Source organism: Rhamphochromis sp. 'chilingali' (genome assembly GCF_963969265.1).
Source record: "Rhamphochromis sp. 'chilingali' genome assembly, chromosome: 19".
Lineage (NCBI taxonomy): Eukaryota > Metazoa > Chordata > Actinopteri > Cichliformes > Cichlidae > Rhamphochromis > Rhamphochromis sp. 'chilingali'.
Window position 1 is genome coordinate 3,504,875 of NC_137946.1, and position 25,865 is coordinate 3,530,739.

Consider the following 25,865-nt stretch of genomic DNA (forward strand, 5'->3'; position numbering starts at 1 on the left):
GATTAGTTTAATTATAAGACAATTAAGATATGGCAGGTGGTCTGACATCTGTGAGAGCAAATGATATCACTGAAGTTAATTGAATAAAATGAAAGTAAATGCCAGCAGCTGACAGCATCTCAAAACCCATTCAGTGAAGGCGTGCATTTATTGACCTTTGAGTAAACAGACAGTGGACTTGGACAAGCTGTCTTCTGAATTCTTCTCACTTTGTTGTAGCATTGGGTCCTTTACAAAATCTACAAGCTGCTGCACACATTACAATATGTTTAAACCACAGAGGGGGGAATTACGGTGTGTTGAAATGAATCGAGCATCCCCGGCTTGATGTATTCATTCATCACAGGTACTGTTCTTTAAACAGGTGTCGAAAGACAGATTACATAGTCCCCGAGGGCTCTGCAATGCATGTCTCCTGAAAGGGGATCGAGAGAAATATTTGTATCAGAGGCATTACCCATCTATTCTGCCTGGCAACCTGACTAATGATGTTAGTGGGGACCTGGAGGATTGACATGCATCTTGAAATCTTTGAGGTGAGATGGAAAAATCATTTTGTTATGTTGTCCACACATCTGTCTGTAAGCCAAGCAGCCTACATCAGACTACATCATTAGTACTTGCTTCATTAGACAATTAAAGTGATAAAAGTTCTGTTAGAAGAACAAAAAAAAAACCCAATTCCAACATAACAAGAATGAGCATAGAGCACCAATATTAGAACAACACATATATCTTGTTAAGATATTTGCTTTATGTCAAAATATAAACACCACAGGCTTTGAAGTCCAATCAGAGGCTTAACAGCCTCTTTGTACCAAATGTAATTGAAGCCAAGTGAACACAGCTCAAGCCAACAGGGACATGGACAAATCAAGGCCTAATGAACAGAGCGCAGGCCAACACAGACAAACCACAGCATGACACCAACACTGTAGCTTGAAGTTTCAGGCCAGATAGCTGAGGTTTTCTCTACTTACTGTGCACTCAGTGAAACCAACTCAGTTCCAGCAGCGTGTTTGGTAAGTCTGCCATAATTAGTTATTTCCCCATCCAAGCCCCTTCAGATCCCTAAAAAAAGTGAACACAGAAGCATGACCGAGTTATTAAAAAAGTCTCAGAATATGTTTAACTTTTCCAATCTTTTTGATGAGAAAGTCAAAGCTCTGTACAAGCATGAAAAAAGGATTCATGAGGATTAACTGAGTTACATGTTAGCAGCAAACTGGCAAGAACACCGACTTCTACAAATAATGTCATGTGCTGGTATAGGATTGTGCTGGACTGCTGTAAGCTTGGATGTGAACAAAGATGAGAAACTGAACACCAGGAGGTTTTGGATACACTTCTAACATCATCTTAGCTTTTGTGGAATTCTCTCAAACACAGCAGCTGTGAATGTCTGTAATAATCATCCACCAGCCTGTGACGGACTATAGTGGTATCATTAGGCTAATAAAAACACAGCAGTGTCTCGCCATAAAGTTTTATGGTGAGACTTGAATGGTTTTCAATAAAAACACACCTTCACGGAGCTACTCTACTAATCATCTAATCAACAGAGACGAGTGTCGTCAAATAACAAGGAGAAGACACCAAAAAGCAGAAGATGGAGGGTTTGGGATGACCCCGCCCACTCACAAAGACAGGAATTAATCTGTTGCTGCATGCTTTGACTTATTTGTTATAAAACATCATGATCCTGAGTTTAATCACCATACTCTAATTTAATGACCCAATGATTCATGTTTTCTGAAGGGCTCATATTGCTGTCGATGACACTGTGAGTCTCAGGGCTGAAAGGTTGTTTTTAGGACGTGCGCTTTTCACTTCAGCAGCTTCAGGTCAGCGCAGTAAAGACTTGGAGCTCCAAGCATAACTGAAAGGTTAATATCAAAGACTGTATATAGACGCTGGACATAACCACTTCACCAACTGGTTGTGAAGTGCTATCTTAAAGTGGATGGTTGTTGATTGTGGTGACCAACAATTTGACTGCAGCCTGATACAGTAACAATTTATCAAGTAGGCTGACTCAAAACACACCCTGCTTTATTGCTCTTAGACTCCAGTTTGGGAGAATATCGTGAAAAATTTAGAAGGAAAACTTGGAAATCGGGGAATTAGCACTTTTGCTCTGGCTTCATTGTTCAGACAAAGAAGCTGCTTCCACTGTTTATATCCTGTGTGTGGATAACAACAACAATTTTAGTATTTTTTTTATTTTATTTCTGTTGTCTCTGTTAGAAAGCTTTAAGTAAAGAGGAGTGAGGAAGGCAGGGAGAAGGAGATGGGGGAAGACAGCAAGCAAAAGGGCTCGGGTCGCAGTGGAACCAAGGCCTCTTGGGTTAGGGTCCCAGGGTAACTTGGTCAGAGCAGAGAGGACTGAATATTCTGTGGACAGCAGAGGCTGCATGTAAAAGGCTGAAAAGGTGACTTCAGCATTTTGGGGATTGTATGGATATGAATGAAACCAAACTGTAATGGCATACAGTACATATGTATCCATGCTGCACTGCTGTGCTTTTATTTATTTGTTTGTTTGTTTATGTTTTCTTTTTTTGATCATTAAGAGATGTCCGGTTTATAACTTTGAGCACAGCACATTTGCCTTCAAACATGGAGAGTTAATCCCAGGACTGATGTACAGATGTTAGTAGAACATGGGCATGCTCTTATACGGTAAGTCTGCACTACCATAACTTGATAGTACAAAGATATTGTACACTTATTGATTGTAATCGAAATAAAATACAAAACACAGTCATAGATCTTTCCCTACTTAAAAAGTACAATCAAGCTGTCTTTTAAAAATACATTTTGGTGAAAACAAACTCCAGTTTTCAGCCAACTTTTGTCTATTTTATCATTTTTTGTTAGTTTTTTTGTTTTTCAAAAACAGATCTACAACTTGTGTGTCCAACAATGGAACGTTGCTTCAAAACATGTTATTTAACTCTGTTTATTTAACAAAGTTGCTAAAGTGTTAATCATTTAGAATGATGAACATACTGTGGCATCATTCATTTTGTTGTATGAGATTGTCATTGGTCAAATAAACAAATCATCTCTTTGAATACAGACAAGAAGCACAAATACAGGAAGCAGAAGCCAACATTTAGAGACGTTGGTAAATAAACAATGTCAGAGCCACAGTCTTATTTGTGCTGATGTTGCAGCATGTGCGTTTTCAGATTCATGGATGTCTGTCAACCTGCCTGTTTGTTTGTTTGTTTTTGTAACTCCGTGAATGTGATGTTCCATTTCTGAAATGCGTTTTTTTTGTCATTCGCATTTTTTCTGGTGCAGCACGTCGAGCTCTCAGGGCCGATGCAGTTTTGTGTTTGATTATTGAATTTTCCCACTGTAGCCGTTATCGCTGACAGGTATGAGTAACAGATTTCTTATATACTGCAAACAGTTCCGGTGTTTGCTGAGAGAGCTCGGCACAGAGATCTAAGGAGTTCCAGTCTGGACACAGAATGTTTTGAAAGATGCCCCAGATGTTTTTCATACAGTCTGAGTCCCTCCTTACATTTATGATGCAGTCTTAATTGGAACAGACTGTCCTCAGAGCCGAATGTAAAGACGAATCAATGGCCAAGATGAAGGGAGAAGGCAGAAAGAAGTAAAGAGTGAATGAAGAGATAGAAAGTTGTTTACATACTGTATAAAAATACATTGCCACCACTGAATAAAGAGAGAACACATTAACACAGCGTGCTCTTCTGTTTGTGTTTATGTGATATTTTAGATCAATAGTAGCAGGAATAGTAAATGTCATTAAATTTCCCATTCCCCGGTTATTTCCTGCTGTACATCAACAGAAGACTGGACGCTCTCCTCCATCTCAAAGCAGATAAGCAACTTGTAGTGTACCAGCAAATGAAGGGAGGCTGGATTTATTGAAAAGGCAAAGCTGCAAAATTAAAGTCAGAAACTACATTATAGATAGGCTTTATTTATTTATTTACTCCTTCAAATTCATAAACCAAAGGCCTCGTCTCTTTGACAGATACAGCCCCTCTGATTGCAGGGCTACACACTGCCACCCCCCACTCTCATCTTATTCCCGTGTCTCCATAGCCTCGATGTCTGCCAAGCAAGTTATGCACAGTGGATTAGGAGATGTGTCATCTCATCAGAGCGACACCTTTGTGCTCTCCTCGCTCAGCTGCTACAGTTGTGTTTGAGGCATTAGATGTCACCTGTGTTCTCTTTACACCTTTTCTTTTTAAACCAATGATAACAGACCTTTCATTTGTGTTTGATTACTGGAGTGTGCATATACTGTACAGTTAGCTCCACAGGTTTTTGGATAGACACATTTTTCTTTTTTTTCCGTATATCATCATGCTGGGTTTTAAATCAAACAGCCAGTATGTGATTAAAGTGCAGACTTGCAGCTTTATTTAAAGAGTTTGCTACATTTATTGCACAAACTGATGGCTAGTTTTGTGCATAGTGCCCTAAATTCCATGTTGCTGAATCTGAGCAGAGAGTACAACCCTGTACACCATTGTAATGTTGGTTTTCATAACCATGGGAATAATTCTGTTGTATTTTGATTGACTCCTGTAGTTTTCAAGGCCTTTTTGTGTTGTTGAGCTGGCCAGTGTATTCCTTCCTTTCATCTATAGCCACTTCTAAAGTTTGTGCTATCTGACAGGTTTGTTTTGTTTTTAGCATAATCATAGCATCAGCTTGCCTTATAGTGAGAGTTCCAAAGAAAAGCTACCAAATGCAAGCTGAACATTTGGACACAGCTCCAAATTTTTCGTCTGCTTAATTTCTCATGGAATAACATTTGTGAGACAACTGTCCAATTACTTCTGACCCTCAGGAAATCAACTTATATTTATATATATATATATTTTAAAACAAAACAGCTAATGCAATATTTCTGTTGAAATAACCCAGTTAATTAAAGCTAAGGAATTCCCAGCTTTACCTTCCTTGATTCTAATGGGGACTATTTTGTAAAAGATGAAAGTTATGTTGAATACAGCAAAACAACTATAGGTGTTTACATCGGCACTGTAACTTGCACTATTTTATCAACCGATTCACACTACAACCTGGGTTTGCTTCTTATCTGTATTTAATTTAATTTAATTTTAATACTGTATGTGTCGGTATGTGTTGGTCACCAACAACCTTCCTGATCGTCATGGACTGGATCATGAGAAGAACCACAGAGGGCAGCAACACCAATATCCAGTGGACCCTCACCAAACAGCAGGAGGACCTGGATTTTGCAGACGACATCAGCCTTCTGTCCCATAAGCAGCAACATGCACAGTCCAAGCTTACCCAGCTCGCTGAAGAGGTAGAAAAGACCGGCCTGAAGATCAATGTCAGAAAAACGGAGGTGATGCGATTGAACAACTGACAAGAACATCCACTGCAGCTACAGGGAGAAGACCTGGTGGAAACCAACCGCTTCGTCTACCTAGGAAGCATAGTCAACACCGATAGCGGCGCAGATGAAGACGTTAGGAGCCGGATCAACAAAGCAAAGCTTGCATTTAACACCATGCGGCCCATCTGGAACTCCAAAGCCTTATCTCAGCGTAGCAAGATCTGCATCTTCAACAGCAATGTGAAAGCAGTCCTCCTGTATGGGTCTGAGACGTGGCGGGTGACCAACACCACTACCAGCAAGATACAGATTTTCATCAACAAGTGTTTGCGACACATCCTCAACATCAGATGGCCTGAGAAGATCTCAAACACAGACCTGTGGAAGAGAACCAGCCAGAACCCGGTCGGTCAAGACATCAAGAAGAGAAAATGGGGCTGGATAGGCCACACACTTCAAAAACCACTCGACAACATCACAAGGCAAGCACTGGACTGGAACCCACAAGAGAAAAGGAAAGTGGGGAGACCCAAACAGATGTGGAGAAGATCTGTCGAGAGCAAAGTGAAGGCTGCTGGAATGGTGTGGACCCAGCTGAAGAGAACAGCGCAGAACAGAGTCCGTTGGCGTGGTGGTGTTGCTCCACCAGGAGTCTACAGGAAAATTGATGTATTGGTAACTATTGTCCTTGATGTAAATATGTAAAAATAAATCGTGTATGTTTCTGTTCTGTGTCCTGTGTTTTTCTTGCTTCTGTTACAACCAAATTTCCCCTTGTGGGACAATTAAAGGGTTATTCTATTCTATTCTATTCTATTCTATTCTATTCTAACTACTGAAACCATGAATACACCAGGAAAAGGTTTACTGAGGCCATAGAGGAAAGCAGGGGACAACCAGACTTCTTATTGTAATGGAATGTATTCCAATGGAATAGTCCTCTAAAAACTATTAGAAAGAATCCAGGTGTGTGACACCTGAAGTGCACCTCTTATATACAGTCTGAGTCTTTGCTTCAGTGCGTAAATATTCATTTGACAGAGTGACTTTAATCACTCAACATACAGTTTCTAGCCTCTGAAGTATTGCAGCTCATTAGCTTATAGTGTCAGTTCTGTGATGATTATTACAGTGAGAGAAATCCTCAAATTCAAGCTTTTCTTTCCCTTTGATTTGTATTTTTGCACCTGGGACACACTTTTTCCTCCAGGAATGCACAAATGGCCTCTTTTTTTTATTATTCCAACTCAAACCGTTTTTCTGTTGGTCATGTAATAGTATTCTGATATTCAGCATGAAATACACTGCTCAAAAAAATAAAATAAAAGGAGGAACAATTTGAAAAAAACACATCAGATCTCAATTTTTTTTAAAAAGTTGAATATCTATACTGAATTCCAGCAATGGAATTTTGCCAGAATTTCATTAGAGCACCACAAAATGATACAAATGGCATCCTGGGGGATCTTCTCCCATTACTGAGCATCATTGAGCTCCTGAAGAGTCGGAGGTGCAACCTGCTGGCATCAGATGGACCAAAACATAATTTCCCAGATATGTTCTGTTCGATTTAGGTCATTTGTGGTGAGGGTGAGTCAGTGGTATCAGTTCTTTCATCCTCCAGGAAGTTCCCTAATGCTCCTGGCACATAAGGCCAGGCATTGTCATTCACCCAGAAGAACCCAGGACTCACTGAACCAGCGTTGGGTCTGACAAAGGTTCCAAGGACTTCATCCTGATACCTGCAAAAACTGACATGTGGGCTAGCTTGCTTAGCCTGTAGAGGTCCGTGGATATGCCTCCCCAGGCCATCACAGACCTAAGACCAAACCAGTCATGCTGAACAACAGGTTTGCGATTGTTTGGTCAGAGACATTCACACCAGGCAGAGCTCATCCTGTGGACCTGTGGAGCTCTCAGTAACTGTCAGTTTCCTAAAATCTCCTCCATGCTCTTAAGACTGTCCTGGCAATGACACGTATCAATGTGCCATCCTGGAGGAGTTGGACTCCCTGTGCAATCTCTGTAAGCTCCAGCTATCGCATCATGCTACGAGTAGTGACACTGACCCTCACCAAATGCAAAACCAGATCAATATCCCAGACTTGATGCTATTCTCTGATTGAAAAGTGTTATGAAGTATGCAGTAATTATATATTTTGGCACAACATGAAAACAGATACTTTAGAACAGATTTGTTTAATCTGGCAAAAACTAACAAACAGACTTCTTTGCTGACCTTAAACCTAACTAAAGGTGGACTTCAATGGAATACAATCAACATGTTCTGGTGTCACATTATACAGTCACTTACACTTTATGTATACTCATATTTACAGGCACCATTATAAGCAAACTACATGTCCAACTTGGCTCTTCAGAGTAATTATTTGCAAACCCACACAAATGCAAGCTGCACTGATGAAACCAGGCCTGCTCTCTCTTTTTGGGTTTACACTGCAGCTCTTTACAAAATTACCATTTATTTTTTCATGTTTGCATGACATGCATGTGCTGGCTAAATGTGAAATGTTGTAAGGTCAGTTTGTCTGTGGTGATGCACGATAAATCTGCTGGAAGCTGGTGGGTACAGTTCGGTCTCACAGCATTTGCAGCTGTAAGCAAGCTGTGGAGCAGGAGATGGAAGGAAGGAGGTAGTTGCATATACACGAACTCTGTAGGCCTCTGCAGTATACAAGAGATTCAGCTTTGGGGAGAGCAGGGCACCTAAAAGCAAACTGTTTCCACACACAGTGGTTACATGGCATCAATAAGCTCACCTTTCTTAGCCAACAGGAGTAAAGACTGCTTAGATAAGAATCAGTGTGGCGTCAGCAGAGCCATGAATGCTTTAGAATACGGATGTGAAGGGAAACCATTCAAACACTCCTTTGCTCCTGTACTGTATTAGGTAGTGGCAGACAGAACCTGAACTGCAGAGTTTTCTGCCCACATATTGAGCTGTAACATTAAATATGCTGTTCATATCTCATAAGCTGTTGGATCATGAGACCTTTTTAAAAATAAACCTGAAGCTGTGTGCTTTCTTCCAGCAATAATAAATACATTCATAACAGATCATTGTCTATAAATGGTTTATTTCTTCGGACACTTTTCTTTATTTTGTTTAACTCAAAACATATTCAGTGCTGTTATTAATTTAACTTATTAAATACTCTAGCACTTGGTTTCTTTCCCTGCCACAGGATAAATCACAGCATCGTAGTCTTGCCTCCATCTAGTGTTCAGAAGTGAAACTGCTAACTCCTCCAAACCAGTGAGAAAACACTGCTTAACTTTTTATTTGGTTTTATAATAATAGTAAAGAAGTCTTTGTAATCCAACAGCTTTTTTCTTCTTTGGAACTTTATAAATAAATTATATGTTTCTTCTTTTAAAATGTGCTGTGACAGGACAACAAGTCATTGTGTCTGTAGTGCTGGTCCCAAACCTGGATAAATGGGGAGATTTGCATCAGAAAGGGCATGTACTCTTTGCCAAATCAAACATGTGGATCATTAATAATTTCCATAGTGGATGTGCTGGGCTCAGGGTAACAGTTAAGCACCTTGAGCAGAATCAGCCCATTTACCATAACTGCAATCAAGTGTTTGGAATAACAATGACTCATTAGTCAGTATATGTTATCATCAGTGGCCATTTTGTTTATTATTAGTAGTATAAAGCTTTGAATGGAGAAACCAGCCTCTCTCACTTGTCTGCTGTGACTCTCCTTCCTTTGGGCCAATTTTCTCCCGAACCTTTTGCCCTACAGACACCGTTATACACCAAACTGACCGGGACAACAGTGCCTACAGAACAAACAGATGTTTTTCACTGTACCTTCTATGGTTTTTCAGTTATTTTCAAAAATGTCACGACAAAAATCTCTCAAATCCCTCCCTATTTATGTGTAGTGGAGAGCGCGAGTGAGGTTAGAGTGAAACAGGCTGAAAACCTTGCAGAAAAAAATTCTCTTTAACCTGCTGCTGTGACCACAATTTTCACCCTACAGCCTTCATTTTACCCTCAAAATGTAGCTACGCTTGCCTACAGATGTATACATTTTTAACTTGAAGCCATTTGCATCATGTTCTTCTATTCACTCCCTGTTTAATTTCTCAAGCTCCTGACCTCGGTTTAAACACCACACACACCAAAATCCACACATGTGAAGAGCAACTTGTCTGGATGCTCACAGTTTTTAAAGCACATCAATATCACATTCGGTTCTCATTTTATAAGGTATTTTGTGAGAGGAGTGCAATGCACTTGTCTCACTGGCATGACAGAGAAAGCGCTTCCCTCATTTGACTGTCATTTGTGGATTCGTTGGCCTGTGTCTGGCCATAGTCCCACTCCCTCCCCCTAACGGTCTGTTCATGCTGTGAGATGTTTCAGAATGACCTTCATCAGCTTTAAGTCTATTTATATTAGGCCACTCAAAAACATCTATTTTGTTTTTGTTTCTTTGAGCTATTCAGAGGTGGACTTGTTGGTATGATTCGCTTCGTTGTCCTGCTGCATAGCGCAAGTGTGCTTGAGTTTCTGGGCTCAATGGGATATTAGGGATGTTAGACAGAAGAATTCATGGTTTCATCAATTATGTCCAAAGTTGCCCCAAACCATCAAAGTACAACCACCATGTTTGAGATTTGCTGTTCTTTTTCTGAAATGCTGATTTTTTTTTTCTTTTCTTTTCTTTTCTTTTGTAAAAGAAAGGCACCACAAAAAAACAGAGACTTGATTGTCTCAGTTTTCATTACAGGTCTGAGTTCACCTTAATAAACTGAGGAGAAAATAAATTGAGGTTACAGTCTTCCTCAGTTACTGGTTTATTGCTGTTGTGACTGTTTTTGCCTGGTTGTGCTGAAACACAATCTGGATTGAAGGATAAGAATGAAACAGATGAATCTTTTGTATTTCTCCTCAGCACAAGGGGTTAGCAGACTCTCCTCGTGCATTACTGAGCCCAACACCAGAGGTTCAACAAGCCAACTCATCAGAAAGCGCGACCCCCTCCACATCAGCACTTTCTTTTATAGCCCACCACAACACACAGCAAAGTGCAGACCCTCCAACTGCCCCTCAGATGCCCTTAGCTGAAGTGGTGGGCCCCAGATAATCTGAGTCTCGACTACTTTTGACCTTGCTCAGAACCTCAGATTAAAGAGGTCGTGACTTTTACAAGTTTTTTACCACACACAAAACTTCTGGTAAACATCCTACATGAGAAGTCTGCAGATAAGATCATGAGTGGACACAGCGAGAGGCCATAACAGCCCTGTGTAAGGTCAGACACCAAGTCATTCATGTTGAAAATAACCTCAGGGCGAGAAAGAAGGAGGAGGAGAAAATGGGGAGGAAAGCTCTACATAGTTGCTCTGACCATGTCCAATGTTTCCAAGCTAGTGTGACTGTATCAAGTTCCTGCCAGAGGAGGAGATGGCTCCAGAGTAGAGGACTATGACCAAGACATCTGTCTCCAGTGTTATCAGAGGGAACATTGTTTGTGCTTAAGACTTCTGTCTAGCAGTCTGGAGCACTAGTGTTGATGAGCATGGTGAGGCAGACTGAGTCTGAGGGAAGGCACAGGAGAGATGTGCAGCCTCTCTGACTCAGCAGACGCTTGGGGTCGACGGTATAACAATTAGATCACACAGAGGACACAAGCTATTCCTCTACACTGATGAGAAATGGAGTTTCCATCTCCGCCGAGTGTTAGTGGTGAGTATGTTTACTCTGGACTGGTGAGGTAAATGTTCTGATGTGTTGTTTGGATATGAGATTAGTTTCAACCCCTGAAGGCCTCAGAGTAGTTAAGCCCAAAGAGTTTCAGCCCTGATCAGCTGTTATCCATGAGCTGGTAATATACTGGTGTACTTCCAATTGCTTCCCATGATGCACTTCTTCTTCACTCACCTCTTTTCACTCTCTGCAATGACTCATTAGTTATTATTAATCTCTGCCTCTCTTCCACAGTGGCTTTTGTCCCGTGTCCCTCCCCTCATCCCCATCCAGTCACAGCAGATGGCCCCGCCCCTCCCTGAGCCTGGCTCTGCTGGAGGTTTCTTCCTGTTAAAAAGGAGTTTTTCATTCCCACTGTCACCAAGTGCTTGCTCACTGGGGATCATCTGATAGTTGGGCTTTTCTCTGTATTATTGTAGGTGTAGGGTCTTTACCTTACAATATTAGTTCCCTTGACATGATGGTTGCTGTGATTTGGCATTATTTGAATACAACGTAACTGAACTGTAACTGACTTTTGAGGGGGAAAAAACCTCACTGAAAATATTTTTCCAAACTTGGAAGACTGACGGAAATAATTTTTAAAACAATATATAGGGGCAAATTTCAAGTTTAAGTATTTGTTGGTTTAGAAAAAAACTGTGGGAGGACTCTTGAATACCCAAAGAGAACCCACACAGACACGCGGAGAATACGCTAACTTCACACAGAGATGGTGCTAACCACCGTGCCAACATGTTGCCCAATACCTACACTGACTTTCCTAAATCTTGCCGGCGGCATACACATTCTCTTGTCCTCTGGCACCTTCACTTCCTTCACCTTGCACCGCAGATGTCATAGCGCTGCGTGTGTGTGTTGTGTTTGGGTGCGCGCACCTGTTTGTGCTCAGGGAGCAGAGGTGTACGCAGTATGTAGAGCATCAACATGTAGCTTCTCTCCGAAGGCTGACTCATCCCTATATATCACGCAAACACACCCTCAGGTCTTGGCATCATTTCTTCTGTGTTTGCTTGTTTTCCTTTCCATCAGTCTGGCAGCAGAAGGTATCACGGAGGTGGAGCGGTCTTAAAAAAAGATGCATCACTGACAGGCTCACATGGTGAAGAAGTGAGGTAAATGCACAGGTGAGTCACAGGTAAACATGAAATGCTAACTTGTTATGACGTTTTTTTAAAGTCTGTTGGATTCTGTTGTTTCCCACAAGATGTGTAGCACTAGTCCACAACCTGTGGTCACTTATACTGTTTATTCTATGTTTATCTGTTTCATCCACAAACACTTCCTCAGAGTATTCAAACAAACAGAAAACTGACGCTAAACACACAAAACAGAATAGAAGTTGAAAATAAAAACCCACAGTAGGAATAGAAAAAAATCCACACAAATGGTAAATGGCCTGTATTTGTATACAGCTCATCCACACGCAGGTGGAGGCAGCTACAGTTGTAGCCACAGCTGTCCTGGGGCAGACTGACAGAAGCGAGGCTGCCATATCACGCCATCAGCCCATCACCAGTAGGCGGTAGGTGAAGTGTCCTGCCCAAGGACACAACGACCGAGACTGTCCGAGCCAGGGCTCGAACCGGCAACCTTACAAGGCGAACTTCCAACTCTTGAGCCACGATCGCCCAGACAAAAATCACACAAAGTGTTTTTGAGGAGACATTCATTTGAAGAACAGCAACAGAAGTGCCAGAAACCAAAACATGCAAAGAATTTCACAGCGACAAAGATGCAAATGTTGTGTGTTTTTATCGCATGCGTCATATAATACTGTAGATACATGTTTGGTATTAGTCGTTCATGGTTAGCTTGTCACTTCTGCAGCTGTTTCATCAAGTTGTCTCCCCAGAAACACTTGTGTTTTGTGAGATTTTTGCCCCTCAGCTGTAAAAGACTGATAGGATATTGTCGTCACCCTGCAGTGTGGACACCCAAGTTTGTGAATGCGATAAATCAATAACGAGGCAATGTAATTAGATATTCTTACCATAGATGTATCTACTAAAAATCTTGGACTAGTACAGGTGCTAATACCATTGATATAATATCAATGGTATTAGCACCTGCTATTAGAAGGCTGCTAGTATTTTATGGGGGATTTTTTGTGAGTTTTGTTGTGTTTTTTTTGTTGTGTGCTTTTGTTACCATTGTCTGTCGACAACACAAAAGCTACTAAACTAAAATTTTATGAACACAGACAAAAACAGAACCCATAACAAGATAAAGCATTGACCTTAGCAGAAGATGTGCTGTCCCAGGCTTTGGAAAGTTGTAAATCTATTTCGATTATCGCTCTTTTGAACAGCACTTTTTTTTGCCTGTGTGGATAAGGAGTTTCTCTGATTTTGATTCTGTAACGGATCAGTGACAAGCTGTGGTACAGCTCTTGGTAGTCTCTTGAGGACCCAAACCAGTAGGTACCCTTGCAATGAGTTAAGCGAAGATCCACATTTGTGCCAGAAAGGGAGGAGGAAGAGACATGCCGTCATCGAGTGCTATCAGCCACACTTGTCTCTCACTGGTGACTCAAGGTTTTCCAGTGATTCACGTCTGCACAGAAGCTGAACGACAGGCTCAAAGTGTAGTGACTCTCCCCCTTTTTCTCACCACCTATATCCTCCTCTTCCTATTATTTCACTCTCCATTCATCTCTTTGTCCACATTCCCTTTCCTTCCTGTCTGCTAATTGTTGCTGCACCACACCATTTATTTCTCCACCAAGCCCACAGTAGTTCTCCCCAGGCCACCAATTTTCAGCAGCGTCTCGAGGCTCCTGTTGGGAGACCTCCAGGACGTTCAAAAAAAACAACCCTGAACACACCCAGCTGTACCTCCAGGCCGGTGCAGCCCAAAAGGGGATTTCACCTTGCTGATGACGGGGCACACTCTTCCTTCCTGAACCCATATAAATCTGTCGGTGGGCTTCGTCCTATGGTCTAACATTAAAGCTGTTTTCCATGACATGCTGCTCAGCAGGGGAGGGAAAGCTGTTATTGACTAATATAAGCCGGTCTAGGATGACTTGTGTTTACTATTCGCTGTTTCTGATTTCAAAGAAGATCAGCTGACCTCTCAGTGTTTGAACTGAAAGGTACAATATAAGAAGTGAATTCTTTTCAAGAGCCAATACATACAATTTTCAACCAGTATTGCCTGATTTTTATGTGCTTTTGTTGCTTTGCCATTCTTGCCTTCTACTCGTGTTTTTATTGTGCTGTAAGTAAATAACACAGTGAGTTCTCTCCTCCAAGAAGAATGGCAAGAATGGGCTTGTACGGACGTTTCTCATCTGAGTGAAGGACCTCTGTCATCTCACACTCTGAATGGCAGAGGCTACCAGCCTTAGGCTATAATCAAACACACTCCCACAGGCATGCATGCACACACTGATGCACACGCTTAATGCAAGCTTTGTGTTAGTGCAGTGTTGTAGTCCTGGGAATCATATGCATTTTCTGTTTTCTTATGAAAGGAGCCATAAAAAGAGTCATCTATCATTTTAAACATTTAATTTTCAAGCTTGGAAAAAGCAGCGTCTTTACAACACAAACAGACTGTACTTTTTAAAGTCAGAGAATAAATACATAAGCATGTTGAATGTTGAAACCAGATCTTAGTCACATTTTCTTTCAGAGCGCTTTGTACTACTTGAAAGTTAGCATGCTGTATGCATAGTTACATAGCACTGTTTTTTATGCTAGTCTGTCTGTTTTTATTTCCGACACACCCATTTTTATTACCTTACATTTACTAATGCAACTCCAATAATTCATCCTTTGCAGAAGGCCGAAAAAGGGGACAATTTAGCACAGCAAAAATATAATTATGTGAATTGTCATCTGTAGATTGCAAAACATTCTTTAGAATTAACATTTTCAAATTCAACATCAAAACAAAATACCTAACATATGTAACATTCTGCAGTCTAGATTGCCATTGCTCCTTTATCTGTGTTCAGCTTGCAGGACTGTAGTTTGCTCTACAATCACAGCCTTCCTGTAAGTTTCAATAACAGCAACAGTAAGAGCACAAGGTTACTCCCTCAAACCCTTAAAAAGTCCATCAGGGTTCTTCAGTTTTCAGGACTTCACAGTACTCGTGAAGCTTGTTACAGTATATCAGAGCACAGGGGGAAGCTGCTCTCCGGCTCCTGCAGGTAGCTCACCTGCCATGGAAGTCCCAGAGTAGCAGATGGCTCTGCAAAGGTGTCCATGTATCCCTGAGTGCAGGAGGCCCACATCCCCGGCTGGTATCCCAACCCCTCATTCACCTGAGGGTATCTCAGAGGGCTGGGTGGAAGATCACAGGGGGTGCCACAGTGTCTGTGTGAGGCATAAAACTGTCCCTCGGTGGGATAACAAGGGTAGTGTGGTGATGGGGGACATGATGGCACTGTGTTGTCTACGTAGGCATGAGGTCTGTGCATGTGAGGCGCTGGCTGTGGCTGCATCTGTTGAGAGATGGATGCGTGCCAGGGGACGTAGCTCTGATGCTCCGGACAAGGAACTGTTAACCTGGTCTGCTCAAGCCGTGACGCCCCCATCGCTGCCGGTCCCACTGATGACCTGTTGCACTCACGGTGGGTGCAGGGCTTACTGGGTGGATGAGAGCTCAGGAAAACTGAGAGAGCAGAGATGCGGTTGATGGCTCGCTGCAGTGTGGCAATCTTGGACAGCCGTTTGCCACTGAGGTCATGGTTCAGGGCAACACGGAGGGCATTGAACGCCTGGTTGTAGTCCATAATGCGTTTTCGCTCGCGGACATTAGCGGCCATTCTTCGAGCTTTTGAGCGAACCGGTCGGTTGCGCTTCTTGGTTTGGCCTTCCTCTGCTTCGCTTGGGCTGCTGGTTGAACTCTCGTCTTGGAATGATGGCTTGGGACTTCCTTCATCTTCGCATTGGACCAGACCGCCAAGTTCAAGCTCTTCCTCAGAGAACTCGGAGCTCGCAACGCTGCTGCAGCTCATTGTGTCAGTAGTGCGCACACCAGATGAGACAACGTAAAATCTTCCTTCTTGTAGTGCAATTTCAGTGAAAATCCTAGATGTGGTTTGCACGAGGAGCTGTGAGTGCAGGGTTCCAGCACTCCGTCGCACGCTCGCTGATGTGCCTCGGCTTCTTTTGTGGGGCTGTCGGTGTTTGCTGCTGTGCCGACAGCCCGTGTATTCTCCTGCTCTGAGTCCCCTGGTGCTGTGTGATAACTTGTGCCTCAACAAGACAGGTTTACCTGCTTTTTAAAGATCTTGAGGTCACATGGTATACTCACCTGTAAAGAATGATGCACTCTCTCTCCCTCTTCAGGTTTATGGGCACCCTCAAGGCAAATGGCACTGACACGTCCTCCTCCTTCTACTCTGACTCTCCCTCACAGGAGAGTTTCAACACTTCATTGTAAAATAAAAGCAAAATGCTGCACTTTGGAAATGCCAGTTTGCTTCATACCACAGTTATTATAGTTTTCCATTTTCTGATTGTTTTTTATTTCCTTTTGTTTTCAAGGCAGTTTAGTTTAAGTTTTACAGTTTGAAACGTTTTAACTTTGTCTTAGTTTCTACCAGTTTCAGTATTACTTACACTTTTATGGAGCATATGTCAGATTTAGGAAAATTAGTCCAATAAAACTTTGTGAGAACAGTTGACTCACAGTCTTGTAGACATGCAGCGTCTCAATAAGCACATCTATCGATGCCTCATCAGACAAACTGTCATAAAATTTTACCGAACTAACAAATAACGAACTTACTGACAATAAATGGTCGCAAAATCATTTCAGTTGGTTAAAAATGTTTTCAAGAGTCTAGTTTTTATTTTTACTTTATTTAATTAGTTCAATATCAACATCTTGGCTCATTTCATTCAGCTGTAATTCACTTTTCTTTAATCACAGGCCTTCGGTCACTCTGTCTTTCACCTTTACAAACAACAGCATGCTCAGTCTGATTGTTCCCCACAATGACTTCTTTCTCTGCCCTGTACAATATGTAATTTTACATTATTTACTAATGAAGGCATATTCATTATTCATTTAAATACATCTTCTATCAAATTAGTCCCACAGATCTTCATGACAAATTGCACATTTACCTGTTATATGCGCTTCCCCATGTGTCAAGCCTGGGAAGTAAGCAACCTTCTTATCTACCTTGGGTTAGATTCAAGCTTGCAATTAGCCGTCTCTGGAGTGGCGATTCTCCTTCTCTCTGTATTTCTCTGCTCAGGCTTAAGGGCCATGTAATTTAGAGTAGCTTCCCTGGAACTTGTCCTCATAAATCAGGCCTGGGCAGCACTGGAGGACAAGAGCAGAGCGAGCCTTAGACTTCAAAGACAGAGGGAAAAAAGGGGGCAAATATTTTACAATCAGAACCTGCAATTGGTGCCGGCTTAGGCTATCGATCTTTCAGTCTTTTGCAAGTGGAGATGGGGATCCATTTAAAGTCAGATGCAATGTTGTAATGCAGTTTAATATTAAATACGGAAATCTTACTGCAGTTTGCAAAATGATTATAATGTATGATTTATTGTTCGCGGTAATGGACAAAGACAGCGCTTTGTGTCTCGTTTCTCTTGTTTTTCTTTCCTGAGTATTTAAATAAAGAACATATATGCTTGTATGTTCAAAGGGGTGGATGTTCCCTCACTGCAAATTAATACAATACAGTTATTCACAGTTATGCTGTGATGAAACATTTCTATCATCAGTGGTGTTGTTCCATCCACCGGACATGAAGGCTCAGTGAATACTTGGCATTTCTCATTTTTACGCTGTCTGATTTTAAGCCAGTGTACTAGATACCAAATAAAAGAAAATCCTTTGAAAGAATAGTACTCCATTCCTCCAACATAGTAACAGAGACCTTGGCAATCAGTGCTGAGGAGTACTGCAGATTTCCTGTTTTCCTTTCACTTGTTTCTTTATGTCAGATTTTAGAGTGGATAGTAAGGTCATAGTTAAGCTTTGAGCCAAGTAAAGAATAGACTCTAGTAGCAAAACACTGAACTGAAGGTCACTGCGAAGCTCTGAGGTAGCAACCTTTAAAAACATTACACACACAGAAGAAGGACATCTAATTATAGTGCTGTAAAAAAGCATTTGCCCCTTCTTGATTTATTTTACTTCAGATTGCCAAATATATTTTAATATTTGACAAAGATAACCCAAAAGGCAGTTTTAGAATGAAAATGTGATTTATTAAGGGAAAGAAAGTGACCCAAACACTTTGCTCCTAAACCCAGTACTTGGTTGTGATATCCTTGGCAGGAGGAATAGAGTCAAGCGTTTATGTGATCATTGGCAGTGACTTTTCATTAGTGAGTCTTTCAGTTTTGGCCCACTCTTCTTTGCAGAATTGTCTTAATTCAGATACACTGGAAGGTTTTTGAGCAGAAAAAACATATTTAAGGTCATGCCAGAGGATATCAATCAGATCCAGACTTTTCAGACTTGGAAATGACTTTGTCACATACAGTCAGGTAGGTTTTGATACATTTTTTCCCCACATAAATTTCCTTTACATCACAGGTGTCGAACTCCAGGCCTCGAGGGCCGGTGTCCTGCAGGTTTTAGATGTGTCCTTGATCCAACACAGCTGATTTAAATTGCTAAATTACCTCCTCAACATGTTTTGAAGTTCTCCAAAGGTCTAGTAATGACCTAATCATTTGTTTCAGGTGTGTTGACCCAGGGTGAGATCTAAAACCTGCAAGACACCAGCCCTCGAGGCCTGGAGTTTGACACCCCTGCTTTACATAGACAGGGAACTCCAACAATCAGACGACCCGCCTATGAGAAAGGACTTGGTGATGGTAAGAAGGAAAAACGTCCTTTTAACAGGAAGAAACCAGCGTAACCATGCTCGGGGAGGGGTGGTTGTCTGCCGTGGCCGGTTGAAGATGAAGTAAAAGAGAAGAGCGCAGAGGGAAATAGGACGAAAACATTTAGGGCAGAGAGCTAGATTTTAAAATTATTAGTGGTATAATAGTGACAGTGACACATAGTGAGAGGTGGGTGAAGAAGAAACACTGCCCCCAGCAGCTTACCCCTATTGCAGCATAGCTAAGGGATGGTGCAGGGTCACCTGATCCAGCACTAACTATGAGCTTTATCAAAAAGGAAGGTTTAAAATCTAATTCCAGACATGGAGAGAGTGTATGTCTCCCAAATCCAAACTGGGAGCCCGTTCCACAAGTAAGCCGGCAGTCTGAGAGCTAAGAGCTCCACTGGGACACTATGGTACTATGAGGTATTTAATATATGATGGAGCCTGATTATTCAAGACATTTTATGTGAGCAGAAGGATTCCAAATTCAATTCTGGATTTAACACAGAATCAGTGAACAGAAGCAAATGAGGGAGAAATGTGCTCTGTCTTTCTAGCCCAACCAGTACTCTCACTGGAGCAATATGGATCAACGGAGGGCTTTTTAAGGAGCCAACCTGATGAAAATGAATTACAATAGTCGAGCCTAGAAGTAATAAATGCATGAACTAATGTTTCAGCATTACTCTAAGGATGTTCCTAGTTTTAGAGCTTTTGCAGATATGCAAGACGGCAGTCCTGCATATTTGTTGAATGTGCACACTGAAGAAAATATCCTGGTCCTGATTCCTCACAGAGGCCACGGTAATATAATCTAAAATAACTATCTGATCAGACACCATGTTTTTAAAATTTTTAGGGCAAAACACAATAACCTCAGTTTTGTCTTTATTCAGAAGTAGCAACTTAGAGGTCATCTAATATAAAAAAATATTAATTAAAATATCATTTAAAACAGTATTTTCTATTCACCTGGGTTATGTTTGGTTCCTATGTTTTTTAACTGAATATAACTGAATACATAAACCTACATGAAAAAAGTTTTTTCATACCTTGATTACATTTTTTCTGCACTATTTGCTAAAAACAAGTGAAACACAGACATTTTTAAAAGTCTCAAAAAAACTGTTGAGTCTTTACACCAAACCCATTTTAAGTTAAGTATGTGGAAAATAAGAAAGCATTTTCTTTGAGGACTTTAAAGCCAACTTACACAAATACATCCACTACCATCTGTTAAAGGGCTAAATCACTGGTTACTTTGGAATATACATACATGATTGCCAGTTAACAATATAATGTTAAATCTCACGTATCACCACAAATCATTTTAATAACAGGGAAGAAGCATAAAGTATGTGCCACCTATCAATGTGAACAGTAATATGGATACAGACGTACTAGGAGCTGTGCAGTACATTACTGTATTACAGACTGTGTTACTTTATAATGTGCCCACACTGTGACTGTGTCTGTGAAAGTTCTCAGTCATCCAGGTCATCGTAGTCTAAGGAGCTTGGAAAGAAACACGTCTGGACAGCAACTTAAAGAAGTTCAGGTGCTTTTCTTTGTATAGTTTGCATACATAGACGTTTTTATGTATAGTTTGCAATTCATATGTCCATGCTTCATTAAAAAAAATCCTTCTCACTTACATGTTTTAAAAGCATAGATCTTAAGATTTTTCACTCCTAAGATTTTTGCACAGCAAACTTGTAACTTTGCAAACTTTTTTCTGCCTTGGTTTGCAATTGACCATTCCTGTGAAGTTATAAAGCAACCACTTAAACCACTGTACTTACCACACCTTTCAAATAACCCTGCATACCTCCATAGCTTAAATGGTTTGAAAAGTGCAGCCCATTGCTGCTCAGCTCCATGAAGCGCACAGGCTTTATCGCAGGCATTGATTTATGGCTTCACAAACATGTCAGATTTACTGCTGTGGTGTAAAGAGCATGAAGACTACAGCCTCGGACTCTCCCCGTCCATTCATTTTTGACAGGTGACAAGACACCAGTAATTATCAGCCACCGAGAATAAATCACAAGATTTTATCACGCCGCTCGCCGTGCCCTTGACAGAATAACAATTTTCAAGCAGGAGGAACCAGTCCAACGCTGCTGAACCTAAGATTTGTAAATCTCTTGCTCAAACCCCCATAATGACTGGTTGTTAGCCGTTTGTTATTAGAGGTCTGTGTGCCAAACATTATAGATGTATATTTCCTAAGGGATAGTTAGGGGTAATAAGTGAGTAAAGTCCAGGCTCGCTAACCTTGGCTTTGCAGTGGTATGTTAATGTATGTTTTTGGTGTCTGCCACAGAATTTTCTCACCTCAATAAAAAGCCTCCTCTCAGATAATAACTTTGTGGTTATCTCGGCCCCTCTGCTATTTCTCACACCACAACTTCTTTCTTTTCTTCATTTGTCTAAAAATCAGTGTGATCAGTGCCAATACTGCCAATCTGTGGTCATTCGTGGCAGTAATTTCATTTGCCACACACTAATCCCCTTTATTGCAAAAACGCTGCAATCCTTTGGAAATATTAGCAATTGGAAACATTAATTTTAAGTAACTGTACCAGAAATACAAGCCTATCAACTTATCCTTTGCAGTAACATCTTATTACACTTTAAACACAAAATAACCAAGTAACATAAGTCATAATCCAAGCATATTGTGGGTTTTATTGGTTTTAACAATACATTTTAGATGGGAGGAACATAGCAAAGTAACACGCACGTGAAGGATAAGAAGTCAGGTTTTCCAGAAGAACAGCACATTGTAGCAAAGAGACCAATATTATTCACTTCGCTTCTCAATAGTTTTAACGTTGTGCAGCTGCACAACATGAAAACCAGCAGCTCACTTTTTTGATTTCTCTGTATATATTTTATATGTAAAATCTTCATTTCAAAGCAACTTGCAACTGGAGCTAAAAAGAAAGTGAGAAATTGTTTTTTTTTTAAACTACATTAATTGGTTAACTAATTTTAATATGTAAATATTTATGTGCCGATCAGTATATCTTTGTCATTTTTGCCCCTTGCAAAAGGAGATGATCAGCCTGCTTAGAGTCACAAAGTGAGACCTGACGTCTGTAGTCCGAGCTTCAGCCTGACCTGTGGTATAATCTGTCGGCACACGCTGAAGAAACATACCTGCGTGAAACACACATCCTTTGCTGATGTGATGTGATATTTTTCAAATATGTTAAAAACAGTAAACCAAATGACACAACAATTGTGAATCACTCTGTCTGAAATTACTGGCAGTTACGTGTAATGGGGTGCGGTAATCCCTTTCAGCATACACGTCTGCTATAAAATCTTAGTCGTCGGGTTGAAACGGGTTCGGGTTCTGCGTATTTCAGCACGCACAGCTCACCATTGAAAGTGTTATTCACTGGATATCTGTCACAGTGTTGGCTATTAATCATAGAGGCATGTTGAAGTTTACTCTGCAACATTAGAGACGTTTCCAGTGGTTTATCTCTCTCTCAAAACTTGAAAGTGTTTTGATTTATGAGGCGGAAAAATAACACTCGTAAAGTAGAAGGTTGCTTATCGAGAAGAGTGCGTAGTAACCGGGGTTAATAAATATGTTGTCATCACTTTTCAGTGCAGTTATTCATAACAGCTGAAAAATGAGTGAAAGATCTGAGCAGTTACTTACTTAGTTATCATCGTCCAGATATATACGTGATCAAGTGTTTGGCCTGCCTCTGAGATACGAGCAGCAGCCGATTGAGTTGTTTTTGTTAGAGTCGGGTCAGAAAGGCAGGCTGGTTGCCATGCCAGCACGTGTAATGTTTGGGCCACTAAAAAACATGCACTCTCTAATTTAGCCATAAGCAGAACATTTCTATAACCTTCCCTCAGTGATTTATGTCATGTAACAAAACCTTGCAGATCTGTCAGTACTGATGTCATGACATGTCTAACAGTTTCCTTCGCACAGGAATGTAGGAACACTTCCTCCCCTTTTCCTTGAATCATGATATGAATCACCGGCCTCGGTGTAAAACACTGATTAAAAAACACAATGCAATGAAATCATTGGATTTTTTGTTCTGCTAACTTATTTTCATTTGAAAGTCTGCTGCATGTTGAGTTGCTGCTTCTTTGAAACGCACTCTTAAGTGTTTTTGAGCCGAGGAGACTAATTTGCTGTTTTTGCTTGCTTTAAGATTTCAGCTGCTCAACAGTACGATACGTTCTTTGTCACATATTTCATATGTGCAAACTGTTGTCATGTCTGGACCAAGAATCTTTCACTCTTCTGCCATGATGGTGAAATATCTGCAGTGTTTTGTTTGGCAGGCATTGTCTTGCTGAAAGCCTTACTTCAAAGCCTGCATACGTTGCTCAGCAAATAATGGGACCTTGGCGGATGTAGAAGTTATTCGTGTAGTACACACAAGTGTGCATTTCCATCATGAATGAATGACTGAACTGTGTGCTAATGCTTACTCTCCTCTTTAGCCTATTAAACACATCGTCTATGATTTCCAGAGTCATTTTCAAATTTGGATATGTCAAAACAAGTGATACTAACCACTTCACCACAGTCCATTATAGTTTTCAGCAGTGTTCCCGAGCTCATGCAGTGATTTCTACTATTGAATTTTGTCTGTTATTAGTGCAGGCCCCTGGTCTACAGGTCTGGTAATCACAGCAAATCCATCCATTTCTTTATACTGTTTTCAATGAAATAAAGATTTGACCTGATTGATTTTACCCTTCAGTTTGCTCAGTTTATGTTTTATGCAGCATGCCAACTGCATTTGAAATGGAGCTGTAATACAAATTACATAAATTGCTACAAAAAATGTTACTTTCCAGGGCAGAAGACACTAAACTCTACACTTAACCGTGATTCATGTTCCTTAGTATTAGTAGTTTTTTTTGCACACAACAAAGATTCCAGGTTTTTAAAAAAAAAAGAAAAGAAAGAAAAAGCAGCGGCGTATGTTCATAGAGCATTCCTTCTAACAAGAAGTCAGTCATTATGCTGGGTTATCATTATAGGGTCCACTTGGAGTGTTGGAACATGTGGTCAAAGTTAAGAGTCTGAAGGATAGTTCCCACACAACCCACAGCAGTTAAAGTGGGGCTCTCTGACCACAGAGCATTGCTATAGCTAGCGAGTTGAACTTTACAAGACTTGGATAAGAGTTCGCAGAGAGCATAGTTGAATTCACCAGACTGATAGTATGAATCATAATCAACCCAGTGATGAGGGGGCGCAAGCCAGTGTACTTCTACTGCCTGTCCCAAGCCCAGATGAAATGGGAGGGTTGCATCAGATGGGTGAAAAAACTAAAAGCTAAATCAAACATGTGAATCACAAACGATAAGTTTTCCATCCTGGATTGGGTTAACAATGACTGTCTCTAATGCTGTTGACTATACAGGGTGCCGGAAGAAAACCCGTAGAAGACTGTTGCTTAGAGTTCAGGTAAGAGTTGAGACAGATTGCGGATGGTAAGGAAGAGTTACCAGATGAGATAGAACTGTGGTGGTGACAGAAACAGCCAAAGTGTTTGGTGTATCCTTTGGACAGGGAAAAGAAGACAGAAAAGAAGAGACTTGATGGTGGCATTGGAAGTACAAAAGTATGAAAGTATGCGAAGGAAGAAGTCAACAAAGAACTGAAGAGTTAGGGAAATGAAGAAAGTAGGCAGGAGTGTTAGGATGCAAGGTGTATACCAAAGAGATGAGAGGGCAGAAGAAAAGGTTTATAATGAGTTGTACCAGAATCAGAAAGACTTTTTTTATCACCAAGGGGCAATTAAGATACAACAGAGCAGCATGACGTTGAAGATAAGGACAGTGCATAAACAGGCAATAAGAGTGAGATAATAAACACACAGAATATACAGTATATATACAGTTTTAAAATTACACAGTTTTGCAGTGTTGGAAGATGACATTTTTAAATTTATTCCACTACAGATTACAGAATATATGGCTCAAAATGTAATTTGTAACGTATTCTGAATACGTTGGATTACTTGATATATTGTCATGCTTTTTATAACTATGTAATGTACTATTGCTGTGTGATTTATTACTATTACCAAGCTAATATTGTTAGCTGGTGTTAGCTGAGGTGCTGTTAGACTTGATGGATAGCATTAACAACCTGCTAGCTGCAAACAGTCATGTGTAGTTCTGAAAGCAGTACCAACTAGATTTTAAAATCTTAATATAAATGAGTAACAGTAGGGTGGACATTAGGTAAGGCTGCACTTTTCGCAGTGATCATCGTATAGAAAACTATTTCTCTGTTAGTAATATGTTTTCTTTCTGTCTACTTTAAGGAACTGCACATGATTATTTGCAGCTAGCAGGTGTAATGCAACCTTCAGTAATTTTAATAAATCACACAGCAATAGCAATAGTCTTTTGACGCTGAGTAGCTTGGTCGCACGGTCAGATTTGTCCCATCCCTTTCTTCTTTAAATGTGAAGTGGTGAAGAAATGTGTGCATTGAAAGGATGTGCAGCAGGTTAAAGTGATTAAAGACAGAAATGGAAACAAGGAAATGTAATAACGAGCGAAGTAAATGGAATGAGAAGATGTGAGAGTACTCACATGTGAGAGTTAAGAAGAGAGGTGACAATCAGTGAGCATTACAGATGTGATGTTTGCTTTGATTATAGAGGTCAGACAGAGGTGCACCGTGTCTTTGTGACTCTAGAGAGAGTATATGGGTACCAAGAGAGGAACTGTGGTGCTGCGTGAGGAAGTCAGGAGTGGCAGAGCAGTATGTGAGGGTGGTGCAGGACATATATGAGGACAGTGAGGCAGCGGTGAGGTAGGAGTGACAGATGGATTCAAAGTGGGGGTTAGATTACATCAGGGATCTTCTTGGTGATGGTGATGGACAGGTTGACAGATGAGGTCAAGTAGGAGTTTGTCAGG

At 40.8% G+C, this 25,865-nt stretch overlaps 1 protein-coding gene and 1 long non-coding RNA gene across 2 annotated transcripts in view; both read right to left on the reverse strand.

Moving 5' to 3' along the window:
* Positions 1-976: 976 nt before the first annotated feature.
* Positions 977-25,865, reverse strand: part of LOC308387630 — a 37,679-nt gene continuing 12,790 nt past the window's right edge. The window contains exon 3 of the long non-coding RNA XR_013969976.1: positions 977-1,071. This is a non-coding gene — a long non-coding RNA (uncharacterized lncRNA). The remainder of the gene's footprint in view (positions 1,072-25,865) is intronic.
* bhlha9 (basic helix-loop-helix family, member a9) lies at positions 14,639-16,220 on the reverse strand. Its single transcript, XM_080866659.1, has one exon. The coding sequence runs from the start codon at positions 16,080-16,082 to the stop codon at positions 15,225-15,227; it is 858 nt and encodes a 285-aa protein (XP_080722785.1). The 5' UTR covers positions 16,083-16,220; the 3' UTR covers positions 14,639-15,224.